The sequence below is a fragment of the Serinus canaria genome, chromosome 1A, assembly GCF_022539315.1.
Source record: "Serinus canaria isolate serCan28SL12 chromosome 1A, serCan2020, whole genome shotgun sequence".
Classification (NCBI taxonomy): Eukaryota; Metazoa; Chordata; class Aves; order Passeriformes; family Fringillidae; genus Serinus; species Serinus canaria.
Genome location: NC_066314.1, coordinates 47,903,658 through 47,931,657, shown reverse-complemented (window position 1 = coordinate 47,931,657; position 28,000 = coordinate 47,903,658). Strand labels below are relative to the sequence as shown.

Genomic DNA, 28,000 nt, shown 5'->3' with positions numbered 1-28,000 from the left:
CGCGCCCTGATTGACACGGGGAGGGGCGGGGACCCCGGCCGCCATTTTGTCCGTCCTGCACGGGGCGGGGCCGCGCCGGGCTCGGCCCCCGCTGACACCGGAGCGGGGTGGTTCTGGTGAGGCCCGGGCGGCCGGTTTGGGCCGATATAAACCCGGAAAGGAGCGCAGCGCCCGGGCATCCTTTGGAGACATGCTGCGTAGTTCCCTCCTTCCCCTCCGCCTCCGGCAGGTGGGTTCCCCCGGCACTTTCTCCCGTACACAGCTGGAACAATTCCCAACTGCAGTTATTCCGATTTAATTTACCATTTTCGTAAACTTCAAACCAAATAGGGCAGCAAAGATCACAGAAGCATGGAACAGGTCAGATAGGAAAGGACCACGGTGGGGCATCTCGTCCAACGTCCCTACTCAAGCAAGGTTGGTAAATAACACGGAGAATAGGAATTTTCAGAGATAGTCTTCTATGTGTCCTACCAAGATAAAGAATGTCTGCTTTCAAATGCTTCAGATCATGTTAAAAAGTTTGTTTTCCAGCCATTTTGGTATCGTGGCCATCCCAAAGCACAGGATGCAGGAATTGCATCCAGAGGGTTCTTGCGTGCCCTCTGCAGTGAGGGAGACTCCACAGCCTCTCTGGGCAATCTGTTCCAATCTGTTCCAGGAGCCCGGCACCTGCACAGTAAAAAAGTTCTTCACGGTCAGGTGGAACTTCTGTCCACCAGTTTCTGCCCCATTGCCTGTTCTATTGCTTGGCACCACCAGGAAGAGCCTGGCTCCAGCCTCTGGGCACCCTTCATGTACTGATACACATTGATGAGGTCCCTTCTCAGTCTTCCCTGAGGCCCAACTCCCTCAGCCTTTCCTCATTAAGAGAGGAGCTCCAGTCCCCTGATTATCCTTGTTGCCCTCTGCTGGACCTGCTTCAGGAGTTCCATGTCTCTCTCCTACTCAGGAGACCAAAGATGAAAGTCCTTGCCATTTCTTCAGCTGTTTGCCCACATCTCCAGCAAATCTGGGTGGGTTTATAATCCTCTTTGCACCAGAAAGTCCCTCACAGCTGTGTCTGCCCAGTGCTTAAGTCAAGGTTCTTTTCAGGGACAAACTGCCACCATACAGAGCTGGAATAATTTGTGAGTGTTAATTGCCAGAAAAGAAACCAACCCTCCTTGCATAATTTTTGAGGCCTTGGTGTGTTCTGCAGTGAGGGAATCAGTGTGAGGGAGAAGCAGCATGAGGGATGGCAGAAAACAAGGGGGTGTGCTAACGTCTGAGGTTTGTCAGGGAAATGAAAAGAGGTTGTTTGAAGTGTGCTTAAAAAAAGATCTGCCAGGAAAACCAAACATCCCTGGCTGACAGTGAAAACTGCACTGTCAGCGTCATGGCTTTGATGCTAAGGCTAAGTGTGTCATCCCCCACGCTCCCCAGCAGCGTGTGCTGGGACAGTAACGAGCAGTTTAGGTAACAAATCATTAAATGTTGAGCTGTCTGGGAAAGGGAGGGAGAAACAAGGTTGGAAATACCCTGGTTAGGCCTCATTAAGAAGGTACCTGTTTTGGACAAGGAGGTGTTGATTTCTTCTCAATTACTCTGTTTCATCAGGGTCTATTAGGTTGTGGGGTTGTTGGTTTTTTTTAAATAAATGTGGCTGGTCTGCTCATGTTTGGCATGTTAGTATTAAATAGGGGGCCCAGAGACAAGATTTCCCCTGTCACCTGGGAAGAGCAGCATTTTTCTTGGAGCATTTCTTCAGCATTTTTCTTGGAGCAGCATCTACTGTCTCAGCAAGGAGCTCTGCTGCCAGCACAGCAGTCACCACTATCAGAACACCTCAACCCAAATCCCCAGCGTTTCTTGCTCTTCTTGTCCTACTTCAGGGAGCCTTACAAAGACTCCTTTCTCCTGCACTGCACTCACGGCTGCGCTAATCTGGGCACGGCACAGCCTTGCTGGCACACATGCCACGTCCCTTGCTGCTCTGTCCTGGCCTCATGCAGGTCTGGCAATGCAAGGTTTGACCTTTATCTAGAGCAGCTTTTGCAGGTGTCTGTAGCTACTTCACTCAGAAGAGTGAATTGTTCTCAACCCTGTCCTGATGGCAGGGGAAGAAATAGCTTTGGTATCACACTAGGAAAGAGAACTTAGGCACTGGTGGTTTTGGCAAGGTGATCACTCTGGGTGATCACAAGAGCTGTAGGGTTAAGTAGGGGCATGTACTCAGGGAATAGTGGGCTGAAATACCTGGGAGAACATGGGAGATGGAGAGAAGTGAATTTGGACAGTCATATCATACTTCCATTTCAAGCCCATTCTTGAGCTATCATTTTCCACACTTCCAATAACCGTGCCCCATCAGGGGCTTTTGGGTGCCCAGTACAAAGCAGACACGTCTTCCTTCAGCCTTATCCACAGCCCCCCAGAAACAGCTGTGTGAGCAGCAGGTCTACAAGGCCTTGCTTCATACCGTCTTGGGTCCTACAAGTGAGGTCTTTTGTGTGTTGTGAAGTGCAGACACCAAGCAAGATGTGCAGAATCTCTCTCCTGTATCAGCTCTGTGATTGCCAACAAGGACTGAATGCTGTGGGCCATTCCTCAGTAAGGACAATAAGATTCCTTTTCTCTCTGCAGCTGTGTGTTTTGCTGAAACTTGCAGGTACTTGGATTTCATGCTGAGGAAACTGAATTGAAATGTGTGCAGAGAAAGCTGGTGATGGCAGTGTCGGATGAGCTTCACCACCTCTGGTACCAGGCTACAATCACCCCAGAGCTGAGTCTGGCTGTCGGTGTTTCAGCCTCCACCAGTAACATCCCAGGCTGTGGGAAATTGTTTCCAGTCTCACTTTCTTCAGGTAGCCCCTCCCCAATCCCAAGTGGTGCTTGCCTGGGCTGTCTATGCATGACAGATGTTGCTCTGTTCCCACCTAGGAGGGAATTCCATATTTCATAAGTGCTGCCTTCAATGTAAAAATATAAACAAAAGCCAAATTATGCTCTGTAAAATATGGGTGTTGCCTCAACTCAGCTAATGGTAGTGCTCAGAGTTACACTATATTTGTTGCTGCTGCTGAAGTGTCTTGCTGTTGGAGATGATGTGAACAACTTTGTTTTGCTGAGTTGTCTCCTCCCAGTAAAGCTGACATGCTGAATACCCAGAAATCCACAGTGCCTGTACATACTTTTTTACACATAGTCATAAACTCTCTAGAGTCTTTCTCAGTAGTATTGGGGCTTTTCCAGTATTTCAGAACATCATTCTCAGTTGCTGGGTCCGGGTTTTTTTAAGCTTTAGCTGCTGGAATTCAGGGGTTGCAGAAGAGTTTTTCTGTCCCTCAGAGAAAATACCAGACATTTCTGATTCTCTTGACTATACAGGAAAATTGGAAAATAATATTTGAAGTTACCTGAAGGATTGGAACCTTTGAGGAAAATGAAAGGAGCCCCCAGATTACTTGGTTTAAGATTTCCTCTGTCCCCACATGCCCATGGCTCTTGGAGAAAACTGGCTCAGAAATGCTAGGGGAGGTGAGTGGTAATTTGCATCTCAACAGTTCTGGCCCTCCTTTGATTGACTCTAAAGGAATTATGTATCTTCTCACATAAAAAGTCCTCTCTGCTCCTGCCTTTGCTTCCATCTCTGCAGGCATCTCTGGCACCCCCACTCCCACTCTCTGTTTGATCAAAGCTTCCCCTCTTCTTCTTTTATCATTTTTAAAGCATGCCTGCTTTAGACTCTCTGCCTCCTCCGCTGCAGCACATGCCCAGAGTCACCTTCCAGCCGAACATACTTCAAGTTCCTGTGCATTTTCCATCAAGAGCCTTTATGTGGGAGAGCCAAAGTTGTCCCCAAGAAAGGAGAAGCCATCTCAGGATAAACTCAGAGTGGAGACTGAGAGATGGCTGGGGCCTCCTCCCCTTTTGCAAAGTTCTGAAGAGTAAACTGGAGAGAAAAGACTTGTGGTGTCTGTAGGGCATGAATGGGGCTCCTGTTCTGTCCTGGAAAACTACTTGAAAAGCCACAAACAGAGCATGATGGGCAATGGCAGAACCCACAGGCACTTGGAGTTTCAGTACTTCTTGGTGGCCTTGCCATGGGCTGTTCTGCCTATGGGGCTTTTTTCCTGCATTATAATTCATTGACAGGAGAGAGACAAGTGCTTTGTGATCTCATCCCTCTGTCAAAGCCCTTGGGACAGCCCCATATCAACACCCAGTACCCGGATGGATGGATGGATGGATGGATGGATGGATGGATGGATGGATGGATGGATGGATGGATGGATGGATGGATGGATGGATGGATGGATACAGCTAGGGGGAGCAGTTTTAACCCTCTCTCCTGACTCTGTGCCATGCCTCGTGGTTCCCACACAACTTGTGCACCACCCTACAGCCCTGAGGGTTGCTTGTGAAACAGGTCTAGTTATCATCACCATGTTCAGCTACTTAGAACGTATCAAGGAAAGAGTTTAAGGAAACAAAAGCAGCCCACGACCACCCCATGTCACCCCATAACAGCTCCCTGCAGCACTGACACTGAACCATTGTTGTTCAGGGCTGTTGTAAATTTTATTCTAGGATCACAGGGACTTGCTTGGTAAAGTGCTGATATTGACTACCTTTCTACTCCAAAATTAGGCTGATATCATCTAAATTCCCCTGAGTTATGCCTACCCAGCCTGTTCTCACCAGCCTGCAGTGATGGAGACCCTGGTGCTTGGCCAGGCAATATACTTGAGTAATTAACTGTCTGTTCTGTTAGAAAGTGTTTCTTAATGTCTAACATCAATCTTGCTCTTTGTAATTTAAACCCCATTACTCCTCACCCTATTCCCCAATGGACTCAGCAAACGATTCTGCCCTCATCCCACTGCCCTACACCCCGACTAGAGAAAGTCTCAGGCCAATTTAGGGCATGGCCTCTGCCCGCAGAGGTGGCTCCCCTGAGCACGGTCACACAGGGGAAAACAGAAAGATCTTTTGGCACAGTGAACAGATAGAAATAAGACCTTTAGAAACCACCTGGGTCTGTGATGGCTGGCTGTGAGCCCGGAGGGAATGGAGCAGTAAGATGGGTTTGTGGCATGTGCCTCCTGTTCTCTCCTACTGTAATACCCAGGGATGCTTGGGCAGGCGAGAAGAGCGGCTGCAGGGCACCAGTGAGACTTGGGGTGACAGGGGAGAGGTTTCACCTATTGTGAGGGACCCTGTCTGCATCCCTGCCTGCAGTGCACACCCCATCCTGCTGTCCCTACAGCCCGTGGGGCTGCCCCACTGCGTCCGGCTGTGCCACCGATGTGCGTCACTTTGTGCAACCGGAGCGATGCACCCCTCGGGGCCGACCCTCGTCACCTCCGGCTCTCCATACAGACTTTCTCCTTTAAGCCTAGCTAGCTCAGAAATGACCGGGCTGATCCCTCCCACCTGCCCGCTCCCCCTGGCCCGGCCCTGACGTCAGGGGAAGGCGTGCGGATGCGTGTGTGTTCGAGGCGCACATCACCCATCCGCACATCAGATAGCGCAGATCCATCAGCCGGCAGGCAGGCAGCCGAGACAGCCCCCGGAGCCGGGCTGCAGGCGACGCCGCTGCTGCTCGCAAGGTAGCGGAGGAGCGTCCGGCCCCTCCGAGCACCGATGCTCTGCAGAGCGCAGCTCCAGGGAGCCCGTCGCTGCTAAGGAGGTGGGTAAGGGGAGGCACAATGGCCATGCAGCGCTCCAGGGCTGTTGTAGCTGGAGATTAAACTTCACGGACCACCTTTTTCTTTGAAAGCTGCTCTTTCCTTTTGACGGTGGAGAGGTGCGAGGATGAAGCGTGACTTCCCTCCGGTTTGGTTATTCCCCACCAGTCTCAGGAACAATAACTCCCCTGGGGGTGGCGGCGGCAATGTTGCACGTCTGCTTTGGCTTGGGGGCAAATAATCCAGGGTTTTGCCACGGAGGGTTGAGCTCAGCTGGGATCCAGCTCTCGGATTGCCGGGTGAGCGGGAGGCAATTTGTGAAAAATCCGACTCATTAAAGTAGGCTGGTAGTGATAGGAGCTGGAATTGGGATTTCTTTGGACTGGCTGCACTATTCCTGTCGATGGCAAGTTAGATCCACAAAGGAGGAAGGAAGGACACAGACAAAGATGTCTGTGCCATGTCTTTGAACAGATACTATGCTAATTTAAAAAATAAAAACCATCAAAAGAAAGTAATTAAATCTCACAAATTCGGTATTTGGGAATGATGTTTATGCATACATGCTTAAAAGGTAAATCAAGCCTCCATGATGGTTTCTCCCTTTGCTTCTCCTTTGCATTTGTCAGCCTGCTTGCTTTCCCTCATGGCCTCTCGGAGAGCTGGGCAGCCCGGCACTGACTAAGGGAGCTTTTTATAATCAATCTATAAAGGTGACATTCATATTTTAGCGCTAAGCAGGCTGTATCGTAGGCGAGACTATCTCAGCAAAGATCTCTGGAATTGGGAGTGTGATTGGCTTAGCTAGGAAGGGGATGCTGTCAGTGTGCATTGCCCAAAAACCGCCTAATTTTATTTTTCCTATAGTAATTTGTCTCGTCAAAGGGGTTTGTAATAGGCAGGGTAGGTGAGAAAATTGCTTTGCTTGGTATTTAACTCTTAACATGATCTGGTGACCAAAAACGGAAGAGGGGAGAGCTGAGAGGTTTTCATTAGCATCAGACAGAGACAGCATTTATAAAAATCTGCCAGACACCAAGGCTGTGAGCCTTCTCCGAGGAAGGAAGGATGGAGAAACATAGCCCAGCTAGCGTTGCAGTGGCCCTGCTCACGGAAACCCCTGCCTGGAGCCATTGTGGTTCCTCAGCTGGCTCCTGCCCTTCAGGGCAGCCCCCCTGGGATCTCTGCTGGCCACCGTGTGGTTGTTGGGTCCCTCGGCAGGTGAATATGCCCAACAGCTGAAAAATGGGATTTTGTTTTTGCATTGAGCTCTGGGGACACGCTCATGCGTCTGGAGGGGTGTAGCTCTTCTCTGTTTCAGCCTGTGTCTAGACAAGCTAAGTCTGGGGGGGCATCGGCCTCCCCGAGAATGGCAGCGGGCCAGAGCATTGCTTTCTGTGCTCCACGGGGTGAGGAGATGGCTGCTAGCAGCTGGCTGTGGAGATGGGGTGTCTTTTTGACATACAGAGACCTTTTTTTCTACTAGGGCGGGTTTAGAGGGGTAGTAAACTGACTCTTGAACTGAGGCCACTGGCAATCACAAGGGATGGAGAAAACGTGATGGAGAGTGGCATGGAAGAGCCCGTGCAGGAGATTGCTGCAAAAAGCAGCAGAGGGAAAATAACGTCCATCTCCTTGGCTGGGGCGAGGGGAGCAGTGGCACTCGGGAGAGCCGAGTGTCGTGGCAGACAGCATCCGAGCTGGGGATTTACAAAGAGAAGCGGCGCCGTGAAAGGGAGCTACCCATACAGGCGACGGTCTGGCCAGCCGAAGGGTCACGTCCACAGCCGGAGCGTGAGGGCCGCCAGCAAAGCGGCCACCCATCCGCCGATCCATCGCGGGCATGCCGGGGGTGCCAGCGGATGGGAAGGAGCACAAAGAAGCGCCTCACGGGAGGGCCGGCTCACCGAGGGCGATTAAGTTAATTAAATATGTATTCCCCCGCCCGGGCGAGGGAGCGTGAGGGGTTTTTTTCGCTGCCACTAATGAACGGGGAGTGGCAGACAGAGGCTGCTGCCTCTTTCCCCCTTTCTAGCGGGCCTTGAAAGGCTGTTTAGTTAAACAAGGTCACAGCCAGCACCCAAGTCAATGTGTTTGGCTTTAAAGAAGGGGAGAGAGACAGTGATTTTATTTGATAAACCGCAGACCTTTCAGTCGCTGCTGATGAATGGGGTACTTGGATCTCGAGATAAAAGCTGATGTGTCTACTGCCTGTCTGCCTTAATTGGCCTGGGTTTCCTGCCTCCGCCTGCAAGGGCTCCTGACTGTCAGCTCCGCTTGCTCAGGAGCCTGCCCTCCCAAAAATAAAAGCAAAGCTGCTTTCTGCTGCCAAAGAAGACCCTGTCAACAGAGGGCTCTGGGGTTTGGCTTTGAGATGTTTTTTCCTGGGGAGGAGAGAAGGTGGGCAGGGAAGGAGGTGTTTTTTATAAAGAGCACCCTTTCAGGAAGCCCTGGGCTTGCAGCCAATTTCCTTCTTGGCTCGGAGGACTGTCACCCTGGGAGACCCTCGGAGCAAAGCCACCAAGAGGAGACAGGGAGGAGCGAGGTGAAGGTGTGGCAGCAGTGGCAGTGGAGGGTGGTTACTCTGGAAAGGCTTCCCGTGCCCCGCGGCACAGCCGGGCTGCTGCAGTCTCTCCGCTTGCTTCCTCAAGTGACCCGGATTTCGTCCCTGCACTGTATACGTGTGTGGGGTGGACATAGTGTCATGGGGTGGTGTCAGCCAGGCCGGGAGAGACCTGAGGTGGGGAGAGATGCTCTCATCCTCAGCAGAGGTTACCGTGACCACAGGAGATTGAGGGGAGGGTGAAAATGCCTCTTGTGCCGAGGCACTCCCTCCTTGTCCCTGCTGGGGCTGCACTGTGGAGAAATGGTTGGGGAGAGGATGGTGGGGTGGAGAGCAGGGAGGGAAGGAGGACAGCAGAGGTTTTCCCTGGTCTGTGTCTGAGCTGGGAGGGGAGGAGACGCTGGTGAAGATATGCTTGTGTCCCCACTCTTCTTTCAGCCTGCTTTTGCCCTGAGTTTAATTTCCTCGGTCCCTTTGTTTGCAGCTGGGATTTAAATGAAGTGGGAGGTAGGATACAGCCCTGGAGACCCCCATGTGCCAAAGCTCCTACACAGCCTCAGCTTCACCACCACCACCAAAGCCAGGAATTCAGCTGCTGGGCACCAAGGGTGACCAACAAATCTGGGATGCTTGATCCAGGTGCTGAAGAGGGGCTGAGTGCTGCTGGCTGAGTGAGACAGCCTCAGCCTGGCTCCAGGACAGGGATCTCTGCTTCAACCCCCGATCCAAGCATGAGATAGAGCAGGCAGCTCTGTGACATATCCAGGCAGTGCATCTGCCAAGGATGGGGATCCTACAGCCTTGCTGCTGTCCTGTGCTTGTGTTTATCCCAGTGAGCTGCCACCCAACATCCCCCTGGGCCATCCAGAGAGCCCTCAGAGTGCCTGTGGGGCATTGCACCTTGCTTGTTCTCCCACAAGGAGTGAGCTCAGCTCCTGGGGGCAAACAGCCCAGGAGGGCACCCTCTGCTGCTGCCCTCAGCTCCCAGGAGCAGATTGTCTGCCTCCTCAGCAGTGCCCAGCATGCTCCCATTCTACACCACCACTCATCCTCCAAAACAGGGAGCCTTCCAGGGTACCTGAGCCTGGGTTGGTCCCACAGGTGAACCTGGGCAAACTCTTCTTGGTTGCCACTTCACCAGAGCACACCATTTTGTCCCTGCAAGCTTCCCCTCCTGCACACTCCCTTTGCTTCTTATTTTAATTTTGCCTCTGGGAAACTTCCATTTTTCCAGCCCCTTGTGGCTGCCAACCAACTCCCTCAGCATACTAATCGTTTGCTCCAAGCATCCTTATTCAGGTTAAATACCCTCCATTGTCCCTAAACCGGTGGGGGAACAGAAAGGCCTCCTCTGTCAGAGAAAGCGCCCAGAGGAGGTGCACCACCGTGGTGAGGCCATTTTCATAGTGACAGCTTCGTGATGTGGCAGAGAACTGAGGGCTATTTCCCTCAAATCATCCTACTCCTCCAATCCTGACACCTCCTGGGAAGGTGACAAACCTTGCAGAAATGCATGGGGATCACATCACTTTTTGCTGCCCTAAAGTGGCCAGGCTGCTCACCAGCACAGGCAGGGCAGTCAGATGGGGGCACCGATGGGAGCTGTGAAGCAGTTTGGTGTCTGGTCTGGCTTTGGGGTGTCTGCTTGGGTGCTTCCTGAGCCTCACTGAGCTCCTTAGGTGTGGAGGAAGGAGATATGAGCCTGAGCCTGGGAATGGGAGAAGGAGATGCTGAGCCAGGGTTTGGGGAAATAGATGCTGAACCTGGGCATGGAAGCAGGAGCTGAGCAGCGCCTGTGTGGGGTGGGATGGAAGCAAAGGCAGATATGCATGCTCCAGTTGCTGCATGGAGGAGAGGAGCAACTGAAGCACGGGAAGGGTTGGGTGTGGGGGTGGGTGGGGAGCCAGCAAAGGGAAAGACAGTTTTGAGGGGTCTGCAGTCACCACTGGAAGTTGTCTCAGAGGGCAGGAGGAACATGGTGGCTTCTGCCTTGGCGTAGGACTCTAGTGTGGCCTTCACTGCCTGGGCCTGGGGGTGAAGCTCTGCAGGTCTGAGAGGGAGTAGCCGTAAGGAGGCTGGCTGAGGGATGCCCATATGGGCAGCATCCCATGGCAGAATCCAAGCTGGATTGGCATCTGTGGGGGCCCAGTGGCGGGCACAGCCCCTGGCAGAGGAAGAAGGTGGAGGTGGGTGAGGGGAACAGGAATTGCCTGGTGCCTCCTTGACACTTCAGCTGCTCTAGAAATCTTTTCCCATGTCCTTGATGCCTGCTAATTTCAGAGTGGAGGTGACCCCCTTTTGTGCATCCCCCCAGGGCCTTCGTGTCTCAAAAGGCCACAGTGAGTCAGAAAAGAAATTAAATATTCTCTGTGTTTCTTGGTATGTGCAGGTGTTGTCCTAAAAGATGCTGCATGCCACAGTGGGGTGGAAAAGGGTGGATGGGAGTGCTGGGGAAGGGGATGGGATTCGTGGGATATTGGGCTCCTCAGCTCCAAGTGATGGAAACTCCTGAGGAGCAATGGAAATGGGTGAGCCCCCACCCAGTGCACCCAAAGAGAGGTGCCCTCAAGCAACCCCTGACGTGGGGCACCCTGGGACAGAGGCACCAGCATCAGATGCAGCAACTGATTGGAATAAAAATCAACAGAGCAAGGCCTTTCTGAGCAGCAGCTGCAGTGCTGATCACACATCAGAGCATCTGGGAGACTTAAAAATGCACAGCCCCTTCAGTTTCATGCTGGGGTACTTCGTAAGGACAAGAGTGCCCTCAGTTGTGATTGCTCCATCTGTAGAGTTTCTGCCCCTTAGGGCTTTAACTCCTTGCAAATGGCATGATGCCTTCAGAAACTGGAGCCTGATGATGGCAGCAGCAGGAGGTTGTGCTTGTGTAGTGGCTGGACTGAGGTGCCTGAGGGGCATGAGGGCTGCTGGCAGCCTCACCAGAGTCTCCTTCTTTCTGTAGGAATGTGCCTGGATGGGCAGCAGCTGCTGACTGGGGTTGGGGTTGTGTCCTAAATCCTGTGGGGCTGAAGCAGCCTCCTGTGCTGAGAAGACCTCAGATCTCTGACCTTGATGTACTGACCTGGTGTCTCAGCCTTTTTTCTTCACTTTTTAAATCAGCAGTCTCAGGATGGGGGAAATTCTCAGAGCCTGGGACTGGAGGCCCAGGCATGCTGGCACTGCACGGGCATCCTTCCCGAAAAGGTCCCTGCCTGTGGCAGCCCATGCTCCATTGCTTCTTTTCCCAGGGTGTGCTTTGTAGTGACTTGATCTCAAATATGTGGGATTATCCTGGCAATTGAAAGGTTGAACAAATCAGGTTCTTCCCTTGGGATTGATTTTCTGGAACATCCCAGGTGACTTCAAGCTGGGACAGGCTTCCTGGGGCAGTTCCCAGTGCTGGAGGTTGGTGTCCAGCGCTAAGGGCTGGCAGCATGTGGGAGCTCCCTGCTCCCACAAATGGCTGGGAGCCGAGAGATAATTCCTGACAGCAAATGGTGCCAAAATTCTCAAAGAAGGCCCTGTAACCCTCAGCCCCTTTTGCTCCCCAGGTCACCAGCAGTAGGCCCACACGCCTGGGCATCCTTTCTCCTGCTGCCCATCTTCCCGATCCCAAAACGGAGGAGCCCACGGAGCCCACCATGTCATCGGACCCCAGCGCCGCACCGGCAGTGCCACCCCTGCACTCCCCCAAGTCACCGGTGTGGCCCACCTTCCCTTTCCAGCGGGAGGGCAGCCGCATCTGGGAGCGGGGCAACCTCCTGCTACGGGACCTGCCCAGCCCCCTTCCCACCAAGAGGACCAGGACCTACTCGGCGTAAGTACCTGGCGGGTTTGGGACTGTCCAGCTGAGCTGTGGTCACTGCAGTGCCTGCAGAACCCTCTGCACCCGGTGCACTTTGCCACCTAGCATCGCTGCACACCCCTGCCCAGAGTGCTGTGGGTGGGTGCCATGCAATTGGCCCGGAACCTTTGTGTTCATAGTAAAAATCTCTCCCTGTGCCTCCACCTGGGCAAGGGCCACCAGTGAGAACTCTTCCCTTTCCTCCTGCAGCACAGCACGTGCCTCTGCTGGCCCCATCTTCAAGGGTGTCTGCAAGCAGTTCTCTCGCTCCCAGGGCCACGGGTTTATCACCCCAGAGAATGGCACCGAGGACATTTTCGTGCATGTGTCTGAGTAAGTCCCAGGGCTGTGCAGTGCTGGAAGACCCCAGGGAAGCCATGCCATCAGCATGGAGCTGCAGATTTGCGGGGTGTGGATGTCTCCATGGGGTGGACATAGGTCTCTGCTTGTCCTGTACCCTCCATCACCAGTGGGTTTTCCTTTCCAAGGCACAACTGATGGGTCAGGTGCCTTCCTTCATTTTGGGTGGTCTGGGGCAGGGGTCCATCTCTTGGCTGGGACACCACCACCACCACCACCTCTCCTTTCCTCCTGCAGCATCGAGGGAGAGTACGTCCCCGTGGAGGGGGACGAGGTGACGTACAAGGTCTGCCCCATCCCTCCCAAGAACCAGAAGTTCCAGGCAGTGGAGGTGGTCCTCACCAACCTGGCGCCCCACACGAAGCACGAGACATGGTCTGGCCAGATCATCGGCTCCTAGGCGCCCAGGGGGGCCGCCAGCCACTCAGCCCCGTGGAGCAAGCCTGCCCAGCCGCTCACAAGGGGCGTGGGGGGAGCCGAGGCGGTGGCGGGGCCGGGGCTGCCCCCAAACATGCAGGCGTTTGCGTTCAGTGTCTTTTATAAGGTTACGGTTTCCTTTCTCTGTGTGTATTTGTAAGTGTCTGTCAAGGGGGACAGGGGAAGCAGAGCCCTCCCTGACTGTCCCCCAGCTCCGGGGGCAGCACCGAGCCCCATGTTCCATTCCTTGCTCCTGAGGCCATGGGGAATAGAGGAACCAGTCCTAGCCCCAGCCCTCCAGCTCTACTGGGCTAAAGCAGGTGCTGAGAGCAGGAGGGGGTGGGGAGAGGCTGGGTGGCTCGGCTCATCCTCCTGAACTCCACTCTGGCAGGATGGGCACCCCACTCAGGCCGCAGTGGGACAGCAGCAGTGGGACATGCCCTGGTGCAGGGACAAAACAGGGTGGTGTGGGGTGGCATATCACTGTGCAGGGTCTGGGTGGCTGAGACCCATCCCCATTGCTGGCAGCTCACAGCACCCACCTGAGCCACATCCCTCCATCACAAGATCTCAGGTCAGCGGTGCCACGGGGTGGTGGCTGGTTTACAGAAAGCAAAAATTTGGTTTTAAGAAGCAGACAGATGCTGGCAGGGCACCCGGGGCACTCGGTGCTGTGCCTGGGGGGCTGCACCAGGGCACGGGGCAGGGGGAACTTGCCACCTCTGTGCTCCCCGCTGCTGCTGGGCAGTAATGCACTTTTCTTTGCTCAGTGCTGAAATGATTTTGGGGAGACAGACACTTTTTCCTCCTTCTCTTGCCCCTGGCCCCCTGGGGACCCCCTTCCCACGCGTGCGTGTGTGTGTGTGCATGTCTGTAGATGGCTGGGGCGGTGAGGAGCTGAGGGGTCTGAGCAGCCTCGGCCATGAGGTGAGCACAGCCACCCCCTCCCCAGCCCCTCGGTGTAGGCAGGGTCTTGTATACAAAGCACAAACTTTGGTTTTGGTCTTTTCTGCCATACCATGGCCAGGTGGGCTCCCACAGCCCCAGGGAGCGACAGGGCAGAGGGCACTGGGACAGGGACAACATGCACTGGGCTGGTCTTGAGCTCACCCCAGGGAAACAGTGCTGATGCTCCAGGAATTACCAGCATCTTAAGGGGTTCACAGCAGGGCTGGGGACAGTGGGGTGCCAGCAGGGCCTCCCAAGCAGGGCAGGAGGGGATAGGCAGCTCCTGGAACACCATGCCAGCAGGAGCTGCTGGCACTGCTGGTGCTCAGCATGGATGGAGAGGGGTGTCTGCCACCTTTCCTGTTGCTGCTGCTGCTGCCAACAGGGCTAAGTGGGGAGAGGAGCAGAGCAAGGCTGGTGCCACGCAGGACAGCCGGGCCCTGCAGATTCAGGAGGACCATGCTGGTGCGGGGATTGCCCCAGGACCCTCTGGCCCATCTCACTGCCAACCCAAAGCCTGGCTCTCCCAGGGGCTGTGGCAACTGTGGCTCAGGCTCCAGGCATCCCCAGGACATGCAGTCAGCTTGGCCAAGGCAAACTGTTGGATTTTTTTTTTTTTGAAATAAACTAAAACCCTAGACTTGTTGGTGTTTTTACAACTCTAGTGTGGTTCCCGCCTGTCTGACCATGTGTCAACCTTTGTAACATTGGCAATAAACCATTAAAAGTGACTTTCCCATGAGCCCTGCCCATCCTGGCTCTTTGTCCTGTGTGCGTGTGTCACAGCGACTCTTTCAGGTAAAGTACCTGGAGCACCCACGAATTTATCCAGACATCAGAAAGGATTCACTCACAGTGTGTCCCCAAGGGGGCTGGAGATGCTCCACACTGTGGGCCTGGGACAGGAGGCTGCTGCTTTCCTGAGGGGTGACCAGGAGTGGGGCTGGTCCCCCATTGCTATGGGGACTTTGAAGTGTGTCTCGCCTGTTGTGTGGCTGCCCTTCACCCAGCACAGCCCGGCACAAAGCACACACTGCCTCCAGCTGCTGTGTGTTGTGGCTTTAATAGGATTGATTTTAATTTTTTAATATACATATCTATGTATTTAAATATATTTCTCATTTAACAGTTGTCATCAGCCAGACAGGAGCTGCCCATCTCACACTGATATGGATCCATACACCAAGACAGTTCCAGGCGTGGGGCCTGCCACGTCTGCTTGCTCACATCCGTGGGGAGAAACCCCCACTGACGCTGTGGGCACCCACCATGAGAGGAGCATCATGGCAAAGGGGCCTCAGGGACAGGCATGAAATGCCTTTCACTTCAAAGGTGCAAGTCACCTCAGCCCCCAAGGCCACCAGAGTGCCCCAGGCCGTCAGGGCCAGACCCTGCTCTTCACTCATCACTAAGCTTACTGGAGGTCCTGCTGGCTATGAACAGACTCACAGGAAAAATAAACTCCCCAAGACTCACACATAACCTGATCTGCAGTGAAACAGAGAGGAAGGAAAACACAAAACACAATTCCTCCATGGAGGTTGCAGTGGAGGGCCAAATCACATGACCTGTGAAAAGGGTATCCTGCATACAAGCTTCTGCAACAGGTCCTCTTCTCCCACACAGAAATCTTCCCGGGGTAGAAAGAGGAATTTGTGGATTTGCTGGGGATTTCTGGATGCCGGGCAGACTGCCGTGCTCATGCAAATGTGCTGCATCAGAGATCTGATGTGTTGTAGTTAGGAGGTGCAGTCAGGTGGAGGAGACAGATTCCACCAGCACTGGTCATGCAGCATCCCTGCTCCTGTGGCCAGGCAGCAGTGCCAAGGGCCACCAGGGTCTCTGCCCATGGCAATGTGGGGACCCAGCCCTGCCCTGGGCCTAAAAGCACCAGTGTCTCTTGCCTGAGGAGGATGGTGGTGCCTTGGTATGTGATGGTAGCCAGCTGAGAAACTCCTCTCTGCAGTCCAGCTGCCAGTGGAAAATGGAGAGCCACAATGAGGAAATTAGGAACAGAAGAAAAAGGGGAGAGAAAACGGGACCAAGAGATGGGGCAGTGCCATAACCAGCAGGGATGAGGTAAGAAAGGTTCCTGGGAAACAATGGGGGAGGGTTTGCAGAAACCTCCAACATTCTCCAGGTCCACAAACGCCAGGTCTGTGACCTTTGGGGAGCTACAAGCAGGACATCTCTCTGGAGGGGATCCCTGAGCTCCTTTTGAGCACCAAGCTGTGACAAGCGTCACCATTGTGGCCACACACCAAAATGCAACTGCCAGGAATAAAAGGACAATGTGAGGGAGAAGGTCAAAGGCTGAAGGAGAGATGTGGGTTTGCAACCCACAAAGATCCAGGGAAAGGAAGAGGACATCCTATCTCCCTAAAGGTGAGCTTGCAAACTGGGTGTGTAGGATGAGATGGGGTGAAGAGCAAACTTCTGAGCAGGTACCTCCAGCAGCTCTATGAACCAGGTATGGCTGGTGTTGGCCCCCACTGAAAATGCCTCTGGCAGCAGGATGGAAAGCTGAGCACTGGGCAGGGAAGGAGACTTGGTCTGTTATGAATGCCCTGGGTGAGGTTTTATAAGGACACATCTCTCTTATGAGGAGACACTGCAGGAGCTGGGCCTGTTTAGTCCAGAGAAGAGAAGACTGAGAGAGGATCTCATTAATGCATATAAACATCCCAAAGGCAGATGCCAAGAGCATGGTGCCAGATTCTTTTTGGTGGTGCTCACCGACAGGATGATGTGCAATGGCCATAAACTAAAACATGAGGCTCCACTTCAACATGAGGAAAAACTTCTTTACATTGAGGGTAGCAGAGCACTGGAACAAGCTGCCCAGGTGGACTGGGGAGTCTCCCTTTCCGGAGACATTCAAAACCCACCTGGACACATTCTTGTCACCTGCTCAAGGTGACCCTGCCTTGGCAGGAGGGTTGGACTAGATGATTTCCAGACGTCCCTTGCAACCCTAACAATTCTGTGATTCTATGATGCCCAATGGATACAGGAGTGGGAAGACCACTGGAAATCCTTCTACCCCAAACTGTTCCATAGCATGAAGTGCCAGGATCCTCCAGCTGTGCCAGGCAAGGTCTGACTTGAAAGTAGAGAACAATATAGAAAATAAACCCTGGGTGTCTTTTGTAAGATAAAGAGAAGAACTGGTTTCTTTTTTCTTTATGCACCTGAGCAAAGCTCAGAGCAGCAGCCCAGCCACGTTAAAGCTATCATTCCCAGGTCATCTGCAGGGAGGGACACTGTGGCACTGAGGGGAAGGACACGGTGACCTCTCCATTAGAAAGCACAACGGTGCAACAAGCTGGGATCTCAGCTACTCCTTCCTACCACAGGCTTGGAGCAAACACCCTTCCTGACCTCCTGCCTCAGAGCAGTTCTGGTGAACGCCTCAAGCCTCAGCAGCCCCAGCCTCTCTGGCCAAGGTGCAAGGGGGACAGAAAGGTGAGCCACATGGGCCCTCATGCACAAGCGCTACAAGAAAGTGAGTGGGAAAGGAGAGAAGAGAGAGGAAAGGGAGTGCAGGACTGACACACACTCACTCTTTGGCCCTTTCAAACGCTTTCTGACCACAAAAGCATCTGCATCACCGCCCACCACAGCTGAACTGTCAAGAGAGAGGTTTCTCTGCAGGCAAGGAGGGTCTGGTGCCATGACCCCCAGCCGCACACGGGGAGCGCTGAGGGGCTGCTCGGCCAAGGCCCCCTCCTGCCACCCACCCACACTCACGGGTTACATCCTGACCAGCTCTGTCAAGTGTTTTTTTTGTCTACCCTGAGCAGATTCCACAAATGAAGGTGCTTTTCCTGGTGGGGGGAGAGGGTAGGACTGGGGCAGGGCTGCAGGGACCGGGCAGTCAGCACTCGTTTGCCCTCTCTGGGAAGAAGATTTCGCGGCATCGCTGCACTGTGTCCTGGGGGGACTGGACACTGTGTCCTACAGTGCGGGGATCATCGTAGATTTCATAATCGTTCCCTCCCTGCAGGGGAATAGAAAATAGGGACAGCATTAGCAGGCTCTTGCCAGAACAACCTCATCCATGAATCCACATTTTGCTCTGTCCCGTGGGAAGCCAGGCTGGGAGCCCGAGGCTGGGCCGGCTGGGACTTGGTGGGCAGGGGCAGGCAGGGCTTGGCTGGCCCACTGGGGCAGAAGGGGCTGTGCTGGGAGCTCTGCTCCCTCCCTCTTGCCTCCCTTTTCAGTGCCAGGGGAGGAGCACAGGAAAGATGGGGAAGGTCCCACATCAGCAAAGCTTGTCCAGGAGCCTGGGTTAACCCCTGCCCTGACTGTGGAGGGGCTAGCAGAAGGTAGGATGGGCACATTTGGGGAGCAGAGGCTGCCAGCATCTGGGAAGAGCTGAGTGGGTGACCAAGCAGATCTACAGCAGTAAGGAAGCATCATCCTCCACTGCTCTGAAGGGAAGGTGAAGCTGTTCCTGCTGTTGAGGAGTCCTCTCCTCAGTGCTGGGGGCTTGTGTTCTGTGTCATGCAGGCCACAGCAGTGGCTGCTGTTCTCCCTAGGGTGCTGGGGCAAGGAAAGCAATGCTGAGATGGACTTGCTTCCCAGCACAGTGAATCCAAGGTCATTTTCCCACAAGCCAGCAGAGCCATCATGAGAGCACCCCACAGCACAGGGAAGCATCTTCCTCCCTCACACCACTAAAGGTCTGTGCTGTCACCAGTGGGATCATGGGACCCAGAGGACCTGTGATGGAGCAGCAGGAGAGAAAGCAGCCATGTGTGGGGTGAGTGGGGCATACTTACGGGGGTTGTCTCATTCCCAAAGAAGTGGATGGTGTCAAATCTCTCATCATCGAGCACATTGAGGCAGTAGCGCTTGTCCCAGCCCTCTGGGAACACATCAAAGCTGATCATGCCACCTGCCAGGAGAAGGGAGGGCATCAGGCAACGTTGCTGGGAGCTGGCAGGGCGTCCCCACACCCTGGGATGGGCAGGAGGATGGGAGGGGGCTGGATGGGATGTCTGGCGGGAGCCCCCACCCCAAACAGCAGCCACAAACACCAGCTCTGCTTGGTGTTCCTCTTGGCACATGGCCAGGATAGTGGCAGAGGCTGTTCCTATGACAACAGGCTGCAGTGACATCAGCATGGCTGGGGTGACATTAGCACTGCTTCCCTGCAGGCAAGCAGGAACCAGAGGGTTCTTCCCAAGAGAGGCATCTTTTGGCGGGGAAAGATTTTGGCTCATGCCTTGCAGATAGCACCAGGACATTCTGTGTCCCAACAGGGGACAATGACCTTGGAGATTTGTACCAAACTCTCTCCTAGGCTCCTGCTAGACATCACTAGCCCTTCTAAAACCATTCTTCTGATGCTCCTTAACTGTGCAGGGACTAGGGTCTCCTGCATGCTGCCTCTGCACACTGATCAAGGACCTTGCCATGGAGGTACCACCAAGGAGATACCACCCATTGACGTATTCAGGGCACAATCCTGACCTGTGACCTCTTGACAAGAGAGTTTAGTGAGGGTTGCCACCATCTGGAGAGGCACCAAGTCACATGTGACCAACACAGAGTGGCAAGGGAGCTTTCCCAGAGAACATGTATATGGACACGGACACCCACAGCTACCAAGGATTAACAAACTTCCCAGCCCTTGCTCTTAGACCAGACAGACTTTACCCCAGCACTTTGCTGCTTTTTGGGGGTGCTTGGAGGCAGCACCTTCCCCATCCTCTCAAGTTCCCCACTGTGTCCACAGGCTGCAGAGAGACCCTTGTCCCAGCACCAAGACAGGAGACAAGCTCTTCCCAAAATCAAGCCTGCAACTTAGGGCAGATGCATGCTTAGGTCTCACTCAGAGCCAGAGGAACAGGGATTCGAGCTGGTGTGTGTGACCTCCTGCCAGTCAGCTTGTCTTCTCCAGGAAGCCTACTGGAGTATCCACGAGAAATCCCCGAGTTTCACACCCTCCTTCTTAAATGATAATCCTACCTCTCTAAAGGAAGAGGGTGAGTAGGCAGATAATGACAGGGTCAGTTCCTGCTGAAGAAGAGGCACTGACACCCCAGGCTGCTCAAACATGCAAGCCCTGATGCCATGCACCTCCCCTTCCCGACTGTTTGGAATATTCCTGTTGGTCTGGGGATCTTGAACCAAGCCTCCTTGGAGCCTGAGAAGATGGGGATGGAGCCCGTATGTCCACCTTGCAGCAGAGAAACTGGACAGGGCATTGTGATAAGGATGGGAGCAAGTGCCCTATGAGCTCAGGGGAGGCTTGCAGCAGGATCCAGCATCAGAGCAGGAGCTAAACCTGGTGACATCCTCTTTTTTTTGCATCCAAAGCCATTTACCTGTAAAAAACACTGTCTTTCACAGCATTCTAGCCCTCTAAACAGAGCTGGGCAGCAGGAAGGGGTTCCTGATGCCAGCTGGAGCAGGTAAGAAGCCGAAGGGTGAAGAGGTGGTGGGAACCAGCCAGCACTGTTTCTCCCCTGGCTAGAGCAGAGGCCTGGGGAGCTGCAGGGAGACCTCCCACCACCTCTGGGCCTTGAATCCTCCACAACCAGAAGGCACATGGAGCCAGCCTGGCAGAACAGCTACAATCCTGCAGGCCCTTTTTTCTGATGCCTGACCTGAGACACCCCACATTTTCTTTGTGGAGGAGCAGGGGCCCCGCAGCTTCCCTTTGTGGTTTTATACAACAGGCCTGGGCTCTTGGTGGCAGCTTCCCAAAGCCCAAGGAGAAAGGCCCATTGTCCAGCTCTCACACCCTGTGCCTGAGGGCACACAGCACCAGGGACCCTGTCTTTCTCTGCTCTGACAAATGGTGCGTGCCAGTGCTGTGGGCAGCACAGGATGCCCCTGGAGGGATGCTGAAGGCAAGTGAAGGCTCTCAGGGAAAAGCTCTTGGAGGATCAGAGGGCCTGGGGTGTCACCCACTGCCTCAGCCTCACCCACCCTTGCCCTTTGGCTGGGTGCCACATGGAACCTTCTTATCTCACACCTCTGCAGAGGATCCTCTTCCAGCATCACCCCCACAACTTACACACCCTCGTTTTCCTCCCTATCCTGGCCAGACACCCAGGAACGCCTCAAGCCCTTCCTTCAGCTCTGCACCTTTGGTAAGCTGGCTGTCACAACCATCCCGACAAGAAGCGGCCCTACAAAAGCCCATGGCAGGCAGCTGCAATCTCCTTACTCCTTGCCAGCTCTCCCTCCGGAAGAAAGATGTTTCCCTTGCAGCTAACTGTCCCAAAAAAGCCCCAGAGCTGAGACATGCATTAGTGTCCTGTCCCATTCCTAGAGAAGAGTGCGTGTGCCTGGGGCTCTGCTGGCTGCCATGCTGCTGGTGCTTGAGCCAGAACAGATCCACTGGGCAGCAGTGGGCTCCACTAGCTGAGATTGAGGCAGGGATAACACCACAGGATGGAAACCTGTCTGGCTGGCTGATTCCCAAGGAGGGAAGTCTGCAGCATGGCTTACTCTCTGCATGGAGGCAGACATCATGGATGCAAACGTGACTCCCCTGTGGCAGCTCTCCAGGACTAAAATTTCCTTCTGCTCTTCCCAGGGCTTCCAGATACTCAGAGGGAACAGTTGGGATTCCTGCTCCCTTTCACAGAATTTTATGGGAAACACAAAAAAGGCAAAGCCAAGGAAGCCCACCCTGCTCACCTCGAGAGAAACGCAGGCCTTTGCCAGCAAATTCCCTCTGCAAGGCTGCCACGAACTTCTCCCGTATCCTCTCTTTCTGTGGAGGATAAGGAGGAAAGGGAAGAAAAGAGGGTTTGAACAATTAGATGTTGACAGTCTCCCAGAAACCACCGTAACTTGTGTGCTGGGCAACCCTGCTCCTTCCCACCTGCACTGGGCCCCAGTGCCATGCCAGCTTCCACCAGTCCTGCCCAGTCTCCAAGCAGGCCACCAGCTCACTCCACCAGGAGGAGCAGATCCCAGATCTTCCCTAGCAATAAAATGCAACCGCTTCAGTTTCCCACAGCCCTGTTTGTAACACAGACCCTCCAGTTTTGCTTAAAAAGTCTTGCAAAGACCAACTGATCCCTCAACCCCAAGAAAGCTTCCCCAGGCAGAAACTGGTATGAGCATGGGCCAAATCCTCTAGAGACCTGCCCAGCAGATCTGCCATGGCCCTCCCAGTTTGGAAAGTCCATTAGTTCCAGCTCTTTTGGGGCTGCGGAAGTAGGAGAGAGAACACAGCTGCTGGGCCATCTCTGAGTACTGTAAATGAGGAAACACACTGTTAAATAACTGCGTCATTCCCTGGGGCTCTCCCACAGCACAGGGAATCCTGCTGGTCACCCCCTTGCATTGGTGGTCCCTAATGAAACCAAGTGTCTTCCATCCGTGTCTTCCCTTGGGCTCCTGTCTCCCAGCCTGTCTCTCTCTTGTTGCATATGCACAGCTTGAAGCTGGGCCTCCCTTCTCCTTGGGAAGGGGGCGAGCATGTAAGACCATGAACAGCCAAAGCAGCCAGGGGAGGCTGGGCCCAGGTCTGGCCCTTGTACCTTGTCCAGCTCGGAGAACTCGATTCGCTCCTCTGGGGTGCAGCTGCGACCAATGGGGGAGATGTTCAACATTCCATTGCGAAACTCGATGAAGGTCCCTCTGCGGTGGGCAAAGGCACAAGGTCACTGGGGCAGGAGAGAAAAACAACATTCTCCTTTCCAGGAGAACGGCTGCTCAGCGAGGCTCTGCAAGAACGTGCAGCAGGAGAGAAGCCATGCCCACTCCTGAGTGCTTCGCAACAGGCACAGATCAGGCACCAACAACTGCTTAAGGTCCCAGGGGGCTCAAAGTTTTACACCAAAGACTGTGAGAGAAGAGAAATAAACGGTCCCAGGTCCGTGCCCTGGGGATAGGCTGGAAGCAACGAGCTTAGGGGAGATGAGAGATAACATTTTCTAATGTTGTGATAACTGCAAGGACAGCTATTGACTGGCCTGGACTAGCTGCCTGATGAGGCTGTGGCACTTGTGGCACCCATGAGGCTCCCTAGAAATGCTGTGTGAGCTGGGTGAAGCTGGCACTACCTCGGGGCAGTGGGATGGCCCAGGTCAGTGTAACTCACTGCTGATGTCTGGCAGCAGGCTGAGGAGCAATCAGGGCCTCCTCAAAGGACACAAATCAGAGTCTTTGTATCTCCCTCTTGACCTCTGCACCTTTGACTGCAGCTCTTATCTAAGCCTGCACAGACAGGATCCAGTTCCTGCTTGCCACCCTCACCTTGTGTTGGGGTCACTTCTCTGCTGCTTCCTCAGTGGGGTGGTTGAAAGCACTGAGCTGGCAGAAAACTGCTCCCTTCTTTCATCTCTGGTAAAAACCCAGCTACTTCTGTTTGCTGATTGAGGGGTCAGCTATGGCAGCACTGGTGGGGCAGAAACAGCAAGGGATGGCAGCCCTGTCAGTGTGAAATTCTTGTGCTGGAGAGGAGATCCCCTCCCTTGTCCAGCTGAGGACCCCTGAGCTTATTGTCCCTCCCAGCCCTGCCTGCTGTTTCTCTGTGATAAAGTGCTTACTACCCCGAGTCTGGAGTAAAAGCTCTCCCTCTCCCATCTCCTGACACAGTGAGGAACATCATGGAATGGCCACACAGGCAGCCATGCCTGCAGCCCGGGAGCAGCATCTCTGTGGCACCGAGGGTTTGGTGGCTTACAGGCAAGGCCAGGACTCAGGAGATGCGGGTTAAAGTCCTTGCTTTGCTAGAAATCCCGTAAGGCTAAATCCACTTTTTTTTTTTTCCACATCCTCCATCTGAGCTACCTGTGAGCTGAAATTCCACCAAAACTTTTGGGTAACCAGACAGCTATGAGGCAACCAAACAGCCTTGAGGGTTCTGGGTCCCAGACTGTGCTTTCAGGGGCCTTTCTGCCAGCAGTCCTGTTGCCAGGAGCCACCCTAGCCCCCCTCACTGGTCCTTGTACTGCCACATGGTGATTCATCACAAACAACTAATCTGGATCACAGTTTAGCAACTTCTACCAGAATAATTTCACCTGCTTGTGTTCAGTGTACAAACACAGGGGGAGAGCAGGAAAAAAATCAGCCATGGCAAGGGGAGGGCAGAGCTGCCGCTCCCAACAGCCCTGGGTGGCTCATATGTTCTTGAAACTGTGGTCTGAGGTGAGGTTTGACCCTGCAACCAGGCTGGTTTAACTGCAGGCTGCCTCCTGCTCCCCCTTCCACCTTCCCTGCCATCAATTCTCTCTCTCTCTCTCTTTCTGTGCTAACAGAGTGAGCTGATCCAATGGAAGACAATCCTTTCTTGTCCTGGTAGTGGCCTGGTCTTCCTTCAGCAGAGGTGTACCAACCCAGCTCACCCTCTGGCTGCTGGGTCTCAAGGGGAAGAGCAGGGAGCAACACAGGGTAGAGAGCAGAGCAGGGCCAGCCAGCAACACTGGGTTAGAAAAAGTGTGAAATCGTGTGCTCAGGGGCTGGACTTTCCATTTTAAGATCCATTGTTTGCCTGGTTGGAAACACATACTACCAGTGATGCCTGATGCCCTAACCAGGAACAAGCTGGTACCATTGTCCTAAATGAGATACACACAGTGGCTGCACCCCGCTTCCCAGGGAGGAAAATCCAAGGGGCAAAAGAGCAGGCATTATGCTAAAACATAGTGCAGACTCTTCAGAACAAACACACTCCTCCATTATTCGCCCAAGGTGCCCAACTCGGGGAAACAGTGATCCTACTCAGTGCCTCTGGGCGCTAAGATAAAACCTGGAGCAAGACAAGCTCTGTAGATCAGCTCTGTTTAGGAGAGATCTGAAGCTCAGCTCTAGAAATCAGTGGAAATGACTTCCACTCGGATAAGCTTGAGCCGTTACCGTTTCTTGGGCAGCTTCAGCAGCGCCATGTAGTTGAGACAGAAGTTGATCAGATCCTGCAGCAGCTCCTCCCCCAAGTGGTCCTGAATGGCCTGCAGAAAGAGAAGGGCAAGTGATGATGCCTGACTTCCCATGAAGCCCACCTGGAGGAAGGAGCAACTGGGGAGAAGGGGCTGCCCATCTGCCTGGGTAGGGCAGGCGCTGCTCCCCATGGTGCAGGGGGCAGGAGAGCCACGGCTGCAAAGGGCTGGACTCACCTGCTTGGAGACCAGCTGCCCATTCTTGTATTGCACTGTGCCGTTCTCTGCGAAGACGTAGTCAAATTTATCAATGACTGAGAGGGGAGGGAAAAAAGAGGAAACATTACTACTGCTGGGGAAAAGGGGCAAAAAGGACCGGGATCAGGACTGAGTGAGCCATCTTCTTGCTTCCTCAGTACTGTGCTTTCCACAGCTCCTGTGCTCTACAAAGGGCCACTGGCCATCCTACGCTCCTTGCTTCCCGCAAAGTGGATGAGGAGATTATCTTCTGCTCACGGGTGGGGAGGTGACGCACGCAGGGGGAAACGACCTGACTGAGGTCACGGGTGAATCCGTTGCAGGACTAAGATAAAGGCTCACAAATGTTCGGCTTTCAACTACAAACGTGCTACTCGGCTCTCTGCAGTGCCGTCCCCACTGCCAGGCTGCTGGGGTGATGTGGTTACTGGTTATCTAACTCCAGCCCCCCCTGCCACCCAGACACGCAGCACTGGCGACTCAGCAATCAGCCTCAGCCGGGAATTTCTCGGCCTCCCTCCACTAACGAAGTGGGAGGCAGAGCTTGGAGCCCAGTGGCTCTTGTCATCCATGCGGAGAAGGAGAACACGGCGGAGGAGGCAGGCGCTGCCCCCTTGCCCTCCCGCTCCTTACTTTAGCCCATGCCCCCATGGGAACATGAGGAGGAACCTGAGGGGACCCCACCACGGAGCAGCAGCGAGGCGAAAATTGCCAACAGGGAGTGAAGCTGTCAGAGCTCTGAGGTAGCTCGTACAAAACGAGCCGGCAGCCCTGGACTGGAGCCGGCAGCATGGATCGGAGCATCCCTGCCTGCCCTCCACACTCGGGGAGAGGGAGCCCAGCAGCAGCTCTCGCCTGGGCACGACCAGCCACTCCAAGGGCAGCCTTGGGGCTGGATTTAGGGCACAGGTGCCCCCCGGGAGACCTCGTCCGCCGCGCTCACCTTCGTCCCCTTCCCCCAGCTGCTCGGCTATCTTGGCATAGTCGGAGCCTCCCACCACGCCGATGTGCACCCTCTCCCGCAGCTCCCGCAGGAACGCGTCCACCTCCGGCTCGATTTTCTGGCGGGGAAGCAGGGGGTGAGGCCGCAGCCGGCGGGACGAGCTCCGCCTCGCTGGCCTCGCCCCCCAGAGCCCTGCGCCCCCGCGCCTTGCTACCTGCCGGGCCGGCGTCAGGGTCCCGTCCACGTCGAAGAGACAGAGCACCCGGCCCCGCGCCGCCGCCATCCCGCCCGGGCTCTGCGGGCGGGGGGCGGGACCGCGGGAGCTGATGGCGGCCGCCCGCCCTCCGGGGCCGCACGGGTGGGACGTGCCGCCGAGCCGGGCACCCCCCGTCTGTTCCCCCGCGTCTCCTGTGCACTAAGGCGCGGGTCTTGAACGGCTTCCCCGCTTCTGCTCTTTCCTGAAGTCATTTCGGAGCCTGGAGTTTGGGGGACGGTGCTTGTGTGACGCGTCTCTTCACATTTGCTGTTATTGCTGCAGTGCCCCCGGAACTCAGGGGCTCTGGGTTTGGATTGTAGTACCTGGTAAATTCAGCTCCTCTGAGCCTTTCTGTGTCCTAGCGAAGGGGACAGGAACAGCACGCACTTTCCTAGTCAAGTGCCTCACCTTGCTTTTCCAATGGGATGCTGTTAATATTTTCACTGGGGAAGCGAAAATACCCTCTGCACAAAGCCAGGAGCTTTGCTTTGACCCGCCTACCATTTACCCCACGAGTCATTGAGGATTTAATTAGACCATCAGGTCAGACCATATTCATACGGCGCTGTATTATGCTGGCCTGATGCTGACAGCCGGCCCCATACCCCTCCTCCTCCCCCCACCCCTCCCAACCCCCGGTCTCTTACAATAATTCCTGAATTATTTTCCAAAATCAAAACCAGCCTATGTGGAACATCCAATGCTTTCTGCTCAAAAAATTAGCTTGCATTCTCTCCCCCAACAGTGCTCAGTGTGCTGAGCTAGGCTGGAACTGGGGAGAGATTTATTCTTTACAGTCTGATTGTTTTTTGCCTTGGAATAATTTGCTCCAGGATATCATGCAACCCCTTTTCCCAGTTCTTCACCAGATTCCTCTCAAAAGGAAGCATTCAGATGGCTTCACAGATTCCGTTTTTTTCTTGTTTGCAGTTTATGATTTTCCTTCTCCCACTCAGTGGCAGGGGTACATACAGAAACAATGTTAATAATTCACCTCTGTGCCTCGGAAAAGATCTACCAAAACACCCTCAGCTACTTTCTGGGGGAGACATTGGTTGTGTCCACTAGGACAGCTGTTTTCATTCTGTTTCTGTGAGCTGCCTCCACAACACATCGAGTCAGGAAGTCTTGGATGGGTATTACATGTGTCACTCACCCCAGCACTGGTATTTCTGCAGAATCCGTGGCCTTCTGGATCAGACCCTGGTTATGGGCTCCCACCTCTGGAAAGATGGACTCTTTTCTCAGATGCAGGGAAGCTCCCAGAATGATTTCTTAGCACCCAGATACTTTGTATGCAGTTGGGTGCTGAGTTTTGAGTTGAGTTTAGGTTTATGCTCATTTATAGGACCTGTCGAGGTGTGGTTACACATTTATGATCAGTTAATATGTGGACACTTACTCTAGAATATGAATCCATCCAAGTATGCCTACCATGGCATGCTGATGGGTGAGCAGAGATGCCTTCCTCGATTTGGGTGCTTGAGTGCCAGAAGCCAAGGAACTGTTCTTCCACGCAGCAGAGCCGTGAGCTGACACCCAGGGCTCTCAAAGGACAGCCGTGGGGTCAGACACACCGTGAACTCCCGCGGTTTCAGGAATGCAAATCTTTATTTCTCATAAACCATGACATTGTACAAGGAGGATACTTCCCATGTCTGGGTGAAGGCAGTGTGGAGTAAAACATATTGCAGCAGCACTGGGTTCTGCTGTAGCCCAAGCTTCTCCATGGTCTTGTCTCCTGGCTGCTCCTACCCGCAGTTTTCTTGTCTGGGAGAGACCTCCCATGCCTCTTGCACTGACAATTCTATGGGCATCCCAAAAGCAGGAGCTGCTCTCCCCAGGCTCAGGTGCATGCCTGTGCTGCAAGGCAGCAGTGCCACCTC

At 54.1% G+C, this 28,000-nt stretch overlaps 2 protein-coding genes across 10 annotated transcripts; one reads left to right on the top strand and one right to left on the bottom strand.

Moving 5' to 3' along the window:
- Positions 1 to 14: 14 nt before the first annotated feature.
- Positions 15 to 14,536, top strand: CSDC2 (cold shock domain containing C2). 9 transcript variants are annotated; one of them, XM_030237902.2, is made up of 7 exons: positions 18 to 229; positions 331 to 417; positions 2,626 to 2,846; positions 3,370 to 3,519; positions 11,787 to 12,052; positions 12,290 to 12,412; positions 12,677 to 14,536. In XM_030237902.2, exons 4-7 carry the CDS (start codon positions 3,508 to 3,510, stop codon positions 12,837 to 12,839), a joined length of 564 nt encoding a protein of 187 aa, XP_030093762.1. In that variant the 5' UTR covers positions 18 to 229; positions 331 to 417; positions 2,626 to 2,846; positions 3,370 to 3,507; the 3' UTR covers positions 12,840 to 14,536. The 9 variants fall into 9 exon arrangements, 7 of the variants coding, with proteins under 7 accessions (XP_030093763.1, XP_018765533.1, XP_018765530.1 ...); XM_018909987.3 differs by having other exon boundaries at positions 65 to 229; positions 2,651 to 2,846; XM_018909988.3 differs by lacking the exon at positions 331 to 417 and having other exon boundaries at positions 16 to 229.
- Positions 14,537 to 14,848: 312 nt separating this feature from the next.
- On the bottom strand, positions 14,849 to 26,188 carry PMM1 (phosphomannomutase 1). The gene is made up of 8 exons (XM_009086549.4): positions 26,073 to 26,188; positions 25,859 to 25,976; positions 24,895 to 24,971; positions 24,638 to 24,729; positions 22,315 to 22,414; positions 21,464 to 21,539; positions 18,589 to 18,704; positions 14,849 to 17,804 (listed from the first exon to the last, which is right to left on the bottom strand). Exons 1-8 carry the CDS (start codon positions 26,139 to 26,141, stop codon positions 17,682 to 17,684), a joined length of 771 nt encoding a protein of 256 aa, XP_009084797.1. The 5' UTR covers positions 26,142 to 26,188; the 3' UTR covers positions 14,849 to 17,681.
- Positions 26,189 to 28,000: the final 1,812 nt, after the last annotated feature.

Coding starts and splice junctions, on each gene's coding strand:
- CSDC2 (XM_018909985.3), top strand. CDS start 191: ATGCTGCGTAGTTCCCTCCTTCCCCTCCGCCTCCGGCAG. Junction 230..11,786: donor TTCCCCTCCGCCTCCGGCAG/GTGGGTTCCCCC, acceptor TTTGCTCCCCAG/GTCACCAGCAGTAGGCCCAC. Junction 12,053..12,289: donor AGGACCAGGACCTACTCGGC/GTAAGTACCTGG, acceptor TTCCTCCTGCAG/CACAGCACGTGCCTCTGCTG.
- PMM1 (XM_009086549.4), bottom strand. CDS start 26,141: ATGGCGGCGGCGCGGGGCCGGGTGCTCTGTCTCTTCGACGTGGACGGG. Junction 22,415..24,637: donor CTGAAGCTGCCCAAGAAACG/GTAACGGCTCAA, acceptor TGCCCACCGCAG/AGGGACCTTCATCGAGTTTC. Junction 18,705..21,463: donor AGGCCTGCGTTTCTCTCGAG/GTGAGCAGGGTG, acceptor TTCTCCTGGCAG/GTGGCATGATCAGCTTTGAT.